At 37.7% G+C, this 12,338-nt stretch overlaps 1 protein-coding gene across 1 annotated transcript in view; it reads right to left on the bottom strand.

Moving 5' to 3' along the window:
- Positions 1 to 2,028: 2,028 nt before the first annotated feature.
- The window catches only part of Ttc6 (tetratricopeptide repeat domain 6), a 164,202-nt gene continuing 153,892 nt past the window's right edge, over positions 2,029 to 12,338 (bottom strand). Inside the window, exons 28-32 of the mRNA XM_051196046.1 lie at positions 11,075 to 11,285; positions 8,664 to 8,816; positions 7,709 to 7,879; positions 2,547 to 2,772; positions 2,029 to 2,165 (exon numbers count right to left, since the gene is read on the bottom strand). Of these exons, the coding sequence (XP_051052003.1) occupies positions 2,029 to 2,165; positions 2,547 to 2,772; positions 7,709 to 7,879; positions 8,664 to 8,816; positions 11,075 to 11,285 (898 nt within the window). The remainder of the gene's footprint in view (positions 2,166 to 2,546; positions 2,773 to 7,708; positions 7,880 to 8,663; positions 8,817 to 11,074; positions 11,286 to 12,338) is intronic.

Here is a 12,338-nt window from a genome sequence, read left to right as displayed (position 1 = left end):
AAATACTTCACTGCAGAAAATACACTGCAGCCATTATAAAAATAAGCATCTAAATTACTGACACAAATTTTTGAAAATCTCATGGCATCATGTTGGTTAGCAATTACAAGTACAAAAATGGATCCAGGTTATTATAAAAAGATAGAGGGTTTATACAAGGAAATTGGTGTTCAAACATGGGAAGGTATGGGAAAACAGGCTCCACTGGGAGAGTAAAGAACACAAAGCTAAAACAGGTATGGTGCTGCTGTGGCAGTTGTAGGTGCCAAAAAATGTGGGAAGGGTGGCCATGACTGTAAGCAATGGACATTAAGGTTGCCTTCAGAAAACTCAATCTCAGAAAAGCAAGACTGTTTTAAAAGGGAGGAAGGGAAGACAGAAACACCAATGTGAGATGTGTAGTGAATCTGACAACTCTAGTAAACTTGACTGAGGTCACAATCTTCCCACCCATCTATCAAGATTCTACATAAAGCCAGTGTTTCGAGATACTGAAATGCACCAAGAAGTGGATGAGATGACTATATCCAAAAGTCATTTCCCTTATAAACTTCAAAAGGTCATCTGATGACAGGGGCATGTATGCTTGAACATCTGCAGGGCACACAGTAGACACTAAGACAATCCCCAGCAACTGACATTTCCACTTCAGCAAAGGAACGCAGGGCAGAAATGGACATATATTGCCACAGAAGGAAATCTGTAGGTAAAGGAGGTCAGTTTGACTCTACCTATGGCTAAGTCAGGAACGAAAGAATCTGGAGACTAGTGGCGACAAAAAATAATTTTAAAAAACAAGCTAAATGTTTTTTATTAATCAGCTGAAATAACTCACTAGGATGAACTGATTCTCACTTGGATCCACATATTGTGCCTGGAGAAAACTATCCCTGAATGATATGATGTGTCCTCATTGTAGCTTACAAACTACAATCAACTTTCTATTTTGACATATTGGCTATCAAGTTAAAAGTAAAGGAAGTTAAGGGGACAACTATGCCTTATGGTCATGAAAGCAGTCCTCTAAAGTTCTAGTGATATTTAGGAGAGTAAAACACTAAGAAGAAAAATCAACTGAGTGAGGCAAATCTGAGTAAATTAGAAATCAGGAAGCCTTGGTCACTGGGAATGAAGCAAAAAGAAAGAATTCTGCTTCTTCCAACGATTCCTCATTAAGAATTTCTAAGCAGGCATTGTGGCCCATACCTGGAATCCTAGCACTTTTGGGGATGACTATGAGTTCAAGGCCAACCTAGTCTACCTAGTGAGACATTTTCTAAAAAACAAATCAAAAGCCTCAATTTTATTCACAGAATGTTATGAAGTATCAGTTTAATCTGTACACAGATTTTTTATACATATTATTTGTATGTTTGTGAAATCTGAATGAGGGAAAGAATGCATCATCTCAAGAAAAAAGGAATGTTCAAAATCCTTGCAGCTGTCATTCTGGAAGTCAAGCAGCACATAAAAAAGAAACATGTTTATGTGCTGGGAGAGCACAGAGATCAGGAAGAATCCAGGCTAGTAGTACAGTGTTTAAAGGGGAGAGGACAGGTGGCTAGACATCAGTTTTTTATATCCATAATCTAATACTTATTCTCTTTGAGCTGGAAACTGTTGAACATGTTTAAATAGGCATTAAAAACACTTGAAGATAACTTTTCTATCATTCAACTATTTCAGAAAATAATTTAGAGATTAATATTCCTTTTAAAGACCTTGTATCCTATGAAGAAATTAATCTATCAAGGTACTAGGTGAACTGGAAAGCCATTTTTTTTTTTTTACTTCACAGATAGGTACAAGGCTTCATAGTATCCAATTCTTGCCTGAAATCATGTAAAGGTTTTGTTGTTAATGCATAATATAGATAGTTTCTTAAAATACATTAAGTGGTCCTAAAGAATAACCACTCAAATGTAATAAATACAATAACAATAGTGGCATTTCGAATCAACAAATATATTTCAATTTCAGGAAGAAAATATACTTAACCTATTAAAGAAACCACAAGAGTCTGTGCAATCATGTGGCCGAGGGACATTCTTCAAGGTCAAGGGCTTGGATATAGTCATTCATAGCTTCCTCTATCAGTCCTATTTTGCCACGAACATGTGCTCTGAGATTATACACTACAGCTTCATTGGGCTTCAAATTCACGGCTGCAAAAGGAAACAAAATGTCTAGATGTGTTGATAAAAATCTCCCATAGTTCTCATTTTAAGTGTTTTTCTTCAAATGGAACAATGAAATGCAAATAGGAACACCAGATGTTTCTGAGAAGACTAATACAGGAAACTGCAATGTAATACCTTCCTCTAGAAAACTGGCATTGTTTGTATGTGGCTTCCCAATAGTTTTAACTCATCTTACCAAGGCATTAAAATGAGACATTACACAAAGGAATATGTACTGATCACATAAATGAGGTAGTAGCACACACACACATCGATTCCACATAAACAAAAAGGCTTGATGGTGTTCTTTTGGAACCTGAAAGAACAGTAATCGCTACCATTTTCTCAATTACAAAACACACCTACCTACACCAAGGTCTTCATCAGCAAGCTCATATTTCTTTAAGCAGACATAGAAACTTGCTCTGTTAAAATAAAGTGCAGCCCAGTAGGGACAGTGTTCAATTGCACACAAAAAATCTTTTTCTGCTTCTTCATAATTCTTTAACACTGTGTTTGTAACAGCTCGATTCATGAGAACATAGTCATTTTCTGGATTAAGCTCCAAAGCCTTTGAAAAGTAGTCATTGGCCTATAAAATGTAAGAATAATGAGTTTTTAAATGAATTTTAATTAACAGATATAGAGAAATCTGAAGCGCTTTCATTTTTAACTTAATATTAAGCCCAACGGATTTCTAAGAGAACAGTGATGGTATTTTATCCCAAATATAGAAGGGTTTATAACTAAGAGCTAAAAAGTTGCCCTGTTTTGTTGTTCTTGTTATTTGCTTGTTTTGTTTTTTACCATGTTCTAGTCAATTTTCTGCAAATATAACATTTAAGAGAGTCAAATTGGAAAAGTATCTATTTGGGGCTGGCTGTTTTTCAGCTTTCAAACCTTGCCCCGTTGCTGGGTTTGTGTCCACACACTAGATCATGATGGGGCATGAAGCAAGAGGCTGCTCATCTTATGGAATCTTGGAAGCCAAAAGAAAAGAGGCATCAGGGATCAGGTACCTCCTTCAGTGGCCCCCTACACCCACACTGCCACCCCGTTACATAGCTTCCTTCTAGCAGACCTCATATCTTAAATATTTCATCACCCCCCCAATAGCATCAGAATCTGGAGATCAAGCTTTCAGCTCATGGCAAGGAGATATTTAGGGTCTGAAACATAATTCCAGGTGTAAATAATTCCAGGTGTAAAAAAATGTTTGCTGAAGTGAAATGTTCTCACTTCCCACGACTCCAAATCTCATATCCCCGAATAGAACAACAGCAATAAAAAAGAAGTAAAATAGAGAAGAAGACCAGACAGAAAATAAAATACAACTTCGGTAATTAATAGCTCACATATAAAAACACTTAGAAATGAAGATAAAGTTGTGTTTTCAAAAGAGTCTAAACTGCACCAAAAGAATGCAAACTTCATTGTACTACGAATCAACTTGCTGATAAAATCAAACACTAAATTATTCAGTGTTGACTACAGACTTGGAAGAAGTGGACATCAAAGTGAAGATGACTACAGTTTGGTTAAAAGAGATCAAAAGTGCTCTATGAACCAAAGGTTACATGTGGCCTTTTTCCCCTTAATAAAAGAAATCTCAGATTTCTCCTTTTCCTTGATGAAACTGTCTTCTTGGTTTTCTAATGGAGTCACCCACTTGCAAATCTATTCTTTTTTTTTTTTTTCAGTGAAATCTGTCAATGCTTTTATTTTATTTGTGATTTGGTTTTCAAAGGAACTAAGGTCTCGGGTCCTAGCTCAAGAATCAACCACTACAAGCCTGCATGAGGTAAGTATCAACCTTTAGAATAAACAAGTAACTTCTATTGCCTCTTGACACAACTGTGGCATCTGATTCAGTTTTCATTCGGTTTTAAGAGAACTGTCATACATCAAACAGAGTTAAGAAAACTGGACCTTTATTCCTCACAGAAGGGGGAAGGACCAAGTCCCCCAGAGCACATGGGAAGTGGGGGAGGCAGAGAATGGAGAGAGAAGAAGGCGAAAGAGAAGGGGAGGAGAGGAAAGCACTCGTGACTAGGAAGATTGACCCAGGGTAGAAATAGAAGACAGAAGAGAGAGACAGAGACAGAGACAGAGAATTAACATAAAAGAGGGAGCCATTATTGGTTTGAAGAGAAAACTGAACCTAAAGAAAGGTCTAGAGACCTACAAGACTGCCGCCAACTAACAATTTGAGTAACCGTGAAAGATTACCATAAATGCCCTTCTTGGATAGTGAGATCAACAACTAACTTATCCACCATCATGGATCCCTCATCTAGTACCTGTTGGTACTAAACACTGAGTCGAACTAGAATCCAGATGCAGAGAGAGAGGACAAGACCAGGTTGCAGAAACACATAGAGACAGCTGACCTGAACAAGGAGGAGTTAACGGGCCCCCCAGACTGATAGCTGGGTATCCAGCATGGGACTGACTCAGACCCCCTGAATATGGGTCTCAGCTAGAAGGCCTGAGCAGTCTAAGGGACCTCAGACAGTGGAACCAGGATGCATTCCTGGTGCACAAAAGGACCTTGCCGACACATCCCCCTTGGAGGGATACTCCCTTAACCTAGAGACAGGAGATAAGGCCTAGTCCCTACTTCAAATGACTTGACAGATTTACATGACCCCACCTGGATGGCATTGCCCTATATGTGGAATTGGGATGGGGAGAAAGGATGGGAGGGTAGTCAGGGTGCATGTAAGGGGGAGAGAGGGTAAGAGTGAGGGAGGGAGGGAAAGAGGGAGAGGAAACTAGGATCGACTTGTAAAATAAAAAAATAATAATAAATAAAAAAATAATGTGGGAAAAAAAAGAAAGAAAACTTGACCTTTAAACACATGGAGACAAGATGTTGACTGGATACCTTTCTAGTCATGTTCATTTCTAACTCCCAGAGGCATGAACATCTGACTCCTTATATAAATTCTATCTACAAGGGAAAATTAACAACACACCCTACAGGCTACATGCACCTCAGTCTCTTTGCCATCTAAAGTTTACCCTTTTTATGAGGTATGTTCTTGCTAAGGTTGAAGATGTCCTTAAGCCTTGTGGACATTTCCTAATTATTTCCTCCATAGCATTTCCATGGCAGACTCTCTTCATCTTTCTGTCCTCAAATTTCTCTCTCCTTGTGTAAGTGTTACAGCTCTGAAGAAAAAAAAAAAAAAAAGGCTTCCCCAAATGTAAGTGTTTCAGCTCTGAAGGGAAAGACTCCCCCAGTGGAAATGTTGAAGTTTCGAGGGGGAAATTTTTCCCAATGAAGGTGTTGGGAAAACTCTGAAGGAAAAGGTATCCTGGCTGTTGGGAGCCAAGGAACACCACACAACAAACCTGGCACAAGAGTTTTATTGGGAGAGACCCATGAGTGTGGGTGTCTCTGCTCAGGAGAAAACTAGCATGGACCTGAGCAGGAGACAGTCTTATATAGAATTTCCAGGGTAGAGATTTCCAGGCTTGGAATTGGTGGGATTTCAAACCAAGACCAGATATTGGTAAGAGTAAGAACTTGAGGGTTAGTGGGATTTTGAGCTCAGGGATTGGTGGGATTTTTGAGCTCAAGGGTCAGTGGATTTGGGGGCTCAAGGATTGGGTAATTTTTATTCATGCTAGAGAAAGTATGTTAATAATAACTAAGGGCCATAATGGTAGTTTTACAGTCACCAGAGCAAAACTATAAACGGAACACAGCACAGAGTAAAATATGTTTAATGTACACATAAAGCATAGAAAATATAAAATTCTTCCAACTGATTAAATTCCCAGCTGATGCTCCCAAGCAAGAGAGGAAATTTAAATTGCAGGTACAAAATTCTAGAGAGCATTATGGTATATATTTACCATGAATTTAAAAATGGTTAAGATTTTAGATTTCACGTTATTTGTATCTTACTCAGTTTTTAAAAATAAAGACCAAAAAATACATGGGATTCTGTCAAAACAATACTCAGAAAATAGATAAAGCACTAACAAATTATTATATTATCATAATATAAATTAATAAGTGATAAGTAAATTCACTCAACTCAAAATAGTAAAGAACAAGGTAAATTTCAGAAAACACAACAGTGACTACACCTAAAAAGACAACGATTAAAAACAAACAAACAGAAAAACAAGAGGTTTGTTCCTCTAAGTACATTCCACCATTCCACTCATATAATTCTCATGTAAAATTACATGTAATTTTCTAAAATTATCTCATGTAAAATTCTAAAAAGCTTTTATTTCAGGTAGAATAAGATGAATGGCAAGAGATTAAGTGACCGAACAAAAGCAGAACTAAAATGTGTCTCCTTGAGCATGTGGGACTAGGAAGATTGAGTCAGGGGACGAATAGACGGGAGCAAAGAGGAGAGATAGAGATAGAGGTAGAGATAGAGACAGAGAGAGAGAGAGAGAGAGAGAGAGAGATACCATAATAGAGGGAGCCATTATAGGGTTGAAGAGAAAACTGACTCCAGAGAAATGTCCAGAGACCTACAAGGATGATCCCAACTAACAATCTAATCTGAGCAACAGTGGAAAGGCTACCTTAAATGTCCTTTCCTGATAATGAGATTGATGACTAATATATCTGCCATTATAGAGACTTCATCTAGTAGCTGAAGGAAACAAAAGCAGACACCCACCCACAGCTAAATTCTTAGCCGAACTTCTGAAATCCAGATGCAGAGAGAGAGGACTGATAAGAAAGTGGGGACAGGCTACAGAAACCCACAGAGACAGCTGATCTAAACAAGAGGGAGTTCATGAGCCCCCAGACTGATAGCTGGAAAACCAGCATTGGACCCACCCTGAACATGGGTCTCAGTTAGAATACCTGGGCAGTCTAAGGAACCTCTGGCAGTGGAACCAGGATGTATCCCTGGTGCACGAAAGGGATACATTCCCCATGGAGGGATACTCCCTTAACCTAGAGGTAGGAGGGAGGGCCTAGTCCCTACTCCAACTGACTTGACAGATTTTGATGATCCCTCCTGGAAGGCATCACCCTCCTGTGGAGTTGGGGGGGGGATCGAATGGCAGGGGTTTGGGGAGCATGGGAAGGAGGGAAGGCAGGAGAGGGAACTGAGACTGATATGTAAAATAAGAAAAAATAATAAATATATTAAAAATTGTGTCTCCTTATATCCTCCGCTCATATAACAGATAATTAGAAAACACACCCTAACATGCATTGGATAAATCATCCCGGCATAAAGAGGGTCTTCAGGGAAGTGTAAGTGTGATAGAGGAAAGAGAATTACAGCCTGGAAACTGGATAGATAAAGAGAATGGCCAAATATTAGAAAATTAAAATCAGTGTTTACTGACCAGTGCTGAATGGCCAAGAACACTGAGGAGCATACATTTACACAACTGTAAGAATTAAAAGTTATAATCATCTTTACCAACACTACATTATTTATTAACCTAAGGTATAAACACTTCACTTTAAAACTGTATATAACAAAGAAGTATTTAATGTCAAAGAAAACAATGTTGAGAAAAATGTGCAATGCCTGAGCAAACTGCCGGTGGTGAAAGTAGATATTTCCTGCGTTAAAGTAAGCCAGCCAACACTTGGGATCCAGAGAAATTGCTGCATCATAGTCTGTCATTGCATTCTGTTGTTGACCCATAAACTCGTGAATCACGCCACGATTTGTTAAGAATTCTGCTGTAGTATTGATCTGCAACATAATCATAGGAGGAGTTGGCATCTGGGAATATTATTAATCTCCAATTTCATGTCTGTGAAATGAATGTTATGAAATCCACTTGTGGGAACAAGTGCTGTTACAGTGTAGGTAAAACCCTATTAGAGCAAATATTTTTAGAAAGGGCTTGGTATGAAATTGCTCTCATGTCAATGCTTTATTGAATGCCTGCCATAACACAGATAATTTTACAGTTTTACTCAAGTCCTTTCCAAGGAATAGACACAGGGGACATTTACCTGTTAATCTGTTAAATGATGAAAGACATTAATTTGAACAGTTAACATGCTTCACTGTCCTATGTAGAAACAATTATCTTTAAGTCCTTTCCTTTTTACCCTTTATAATACTTATATAATATTCCAAAATTATAGAAACAAAGCACAAAATCTGGAAGAGAATTCAAAGCATAAGAAGGCTGGTCCTTCACTATAGAAAGAAGCCAGACATCTATCGTGTTCTCTAATTGCTTCAAACTTGGGACATCACTGTTCCATTTTCAATTTATCTTGTATTAAGGAATACTATTAAGGTCCTATGAAACATACAAGGTGCATTTGCTAAAACAAATTTTAAATGCATTTATATTACAAAATAAGTAAACTGTAATAGCTCTTCACCCTGGGCCTAACTCTGGGAAAACAAAACATTATTCCTATATATCACTTATAATAGGTAACACAGAACAACTTACTTAGACTTATTCATTGATGGTGTGAATATATATAATAGTAGCATCAATATAGACTTTTTTTACCTTTATGGCAGTATTAATATCCTGCATTGCAGCAAAAGTATCACTCATTTGAAGACAAACCACAGCTCGTCCTTCATAAGCTAGGTAGTTCTTTGGATCAGCCTCTATGGCAATAGTAAAGTGATTCCAAGCTTTCTGGAATTTTCCTTGGGCCTAAAATAGTTGTTCAGTTTCATTAAGCAAGTCTGTAACATGACAAATGTTTCTGATTCTCACTCAATAATATATATATATATACATATATATATATACATATATATATATATATATATATATAGTATATGGTACTAAAGATAAGGTATTTTAAATAAAAAAGCAGGCTACAAAATAAGTATCTTCAATGACCTAATTGTCTTTGAGTATTTATGATCACATTATGTTGAAATAAATTTAAGTTTATATTCATCTACTATACTAATCTTAGACAACTTAAAGTCATAGCTGCTATGTGACAGCCATATGTCAAAACACTTACAGCGAAATCTACAAATAGCTGAAAGTGGTGCCATGCACTCAGGAGGCAGAGGTAGGCGCATTGCTGGGGGTTTGAGGACAGCCTGGTCTACACAGTGAGAACTTGTCTCAACCAAGTGTGTGTGTGTGTATGTGCGTGTGTGTGTGTGCACACGTGTGTGCGCGCGCCTGTGTGTGTGTCTGTCTGTCTGTAGACAAACAGGTAGGTATGTTTATAGATAGATTATTTCAGATACCTATAATATATGCACAACACACTAAGCAAAATTAGCATGTGTTCCATAATTTAATGGAGTCACAGTGCAAATGAATTGTTACAGCATCTGGAATTTTAAGAACACTTTATACACTCCACTGAAGATAGATATATGTAAATCTACCAAGCATCTGTTTATAACAACCTTAGTGCCAACTGGAGAAAAGAGGAAAAAGGTCAGGAGACAGGAACCATTAATAGAAGGATGTCAGGGTGTCTCCTAGAGCAGGCCACCTGGCAACTAAACACTTCCCCAACAGGAAGGCAGGGAGTTAATTAATTCACTAAGCTCCAGCCTCTGTTCTTTCTCTCATGGGCTCAAATACTCAACCTGCCAGAGTCTCAGAGGCTGGCAAACTCTACCCAGCCTGAGCCCAGTGACTGTCACATAGAGCTATAAGGCAATATAACTACAAAGAGGACCAGATCCCGATTCCTAATGAGCAAACTCTCTGAGTCAAGTATTTGGAAATCTGCAAGCCTTCAAAATTCATCTAATAAACAAAAGTAGGCAAACTGAGGTTGCACTATCAGAATATTAAACTGCAAACCACCTCACAATAGGATTTAACTTATCAGTTGTTCTGACATCTGCTATGCTCACTGTGTTAGCCCCAGTCCTAGGAGAACAGAAAAGAACCTGTATGTATTTGTAGAACAGGCTGTCCCTCCTTTCCCTGGACAGCACGTGGATGGCCCTAACTCTCCTCTATTGGCCCTTCTGTACATTTCTACATATGTTTTTCAATCCCTATTTCTGGTTATATACCCAGTGGTAATTTTCACAAAATACAAATTTGATGGCCTATCTCTGATTAGGGATATTCCCATTTTAAATATACTTCAAAGCTTTTATTACAGGTCTCATTTAATTCTCTTAGTGTCATCACAAATCTCACTTTCTCCATCACATTCTACTCAGCGTCTTCTTACAATATGTCCTTGGTTGTTCCCCTCATCTCAACACTAAATCCTAGCCCGAGTCCCTCCCCTACCACAATACTAGTGTTTCACACACCTCAACATAAGTATAAATATATATCTCCTAACCCTTAGTTGGGTTTCTTTGTACCAAAATCTCTTTGGGAATTATTGCTTGTTTGTTTTGGTTTTGTTGCATTTATTACAATTACAATCAAGTAACTACTCATGCACTTAACCTCTCTCTCCAAACAACTATGCAAAAGAAACTGCATTTCTTATAAAAGGCTGTCTCTGGGGGAACAGATCCACTCCTCATCCATATTGTAAGGAGTTCAGACTGTGAGCATATTGCATTGGCTACCAGTCAGCTCTAGCTCTTGTGTAGTCATCCAATCCATTCTTTAAGTAGACTGTGGATTGTTTGTAATTTTTTTTAGAATGCAAATTATAGGTTTAATCCTAGGAAGGCAATCTTTTCTCTCTAACACATTCCTGGACATTGGTCATGATAACAAACAATCCCGTCTCTTCCAGCATTATCTATCAGGCTTTGCTGAGCTCAGGCTCATCTAAGCACTTTCTCTGTGTTAATTGAGTCCTTGCTCCCCACTCCTACCCTCCATAGTACAGTAAAGGAAAACTAAATGTTCATAGCCTGAGAAGTAACATCTGTCCATATCACCAGTAAAAAGCCAAATATCTTTTTTCTGTCCAAGCAGTGCTCTCAGTGCTGAAAATGCTGTCTGTCATATGTTACCTGCAAATTATAGCCTAGACTAACTCTGGCTTTTAAAGATGATGGGTCAATATGCAGCGCTTTCAGGAAGTCCTTCTGAGCTCGTTTCAGAGCTTCGTCCTGTCCATATTCCATGTAAGAATTCCCCCGTCCAACATAAGCATCCAGAAAACGTGCGTTAATTTTAATAGCCCTGGTAAAGAAATCAACAGCTCCTTCAAATTCCTTAATCCTGAAAAGAAAAAAGAAAAAAAAAAAAAAAGAAAGAAAGAAAGAAAGGAAATGTGATGCTTTCTGGTGAACTAAATAGCACCCTATTCACTGTTTTTCTGCATATAACTTTCTCCAAAAGATTTGTATTAAAGATTGTAGACAGTCTTTTACTTTTATTATTTATTATAAGTAGCACATGAGTCTATAAGGTCTATGGAAGTCTGGAAGCATTGCTGGAGATTTGGGGAAGGAGAAGAAGGGAAGTAAAAATCATTTTCAAGAACCACAAGGTCTCTTACTGCCAAGTCTGATGACCTAAGTTTGATCCCAGTAACCCACATGGTAGAAGGAAATAGCTATGTAACATCCACATGTGTGCATGTTTGCAAAAAATGAACAAATAAATATAAAAATTTAAAAACCATTTTCACAGCACAATGTAGAATGTTATTCTAGAATTATGTTTTCCAAAAACTAGCTATCTAAATGGCAGTACTAAATTTTGTTTTAACAATGATAAGTTACCAACACAGTAAAACATGCACTGATATTGATAACATGTGCTATTTAAATTACAGTCTCAATCTATCTAATAATGCTTCAGTCTACAGAGGACCATAAATACAATGATAATCCAATAGAGATGCCATAATTACATTAGTTTATATAAGTGTACTTCATGATTCTCACATACAAACAAACTTGTCTAAAAATGCCTCCTATGGAACTTATCCCATAATTGAGTGACTCACAGCATACATTAAAAATAAATTTTTACATATTTAGTATTTCTTTTCTTTTTAAGGGACATCCCATTTCACTGGGGGGTATCAAGTATTTCTTTCAATACTTGTCCATAATAGCAACAAAAATAATTGAGGGCTGGAGAGGTGCTGTGGTTGAGAATGCTTGCTGTTATTGCAGAAGACACAGCATGGGTTGCCAGCCACCCATATCAGGCATCTCACAAACATTCATAACTATAGTTCTAGGGACATGATGTTCTCTGGATTCCTTGGGCACACATATGTACATATAAATAAAAATAATAAATCTTAGGGGGAGAGCCCTC

This window comes from Phodopus roborovskii, unplaced genomic scaffold, assembly GCF_943737965.1.
Source record: "Phodopus roborovskii unplaced genomic scaffold, PHOROB, whole genome shotgun sequence".
NCBI classification, from domain to species: domain Eukaryota; kingdom Metazoa; phylum Chordata; class Mammalia; order Rodentia; family Cricetidae; genus Phodopus; species Phodopus roborovskii.
This window is presented reverse-complemented; position numbering and strand designations above follow the sequence as displayed.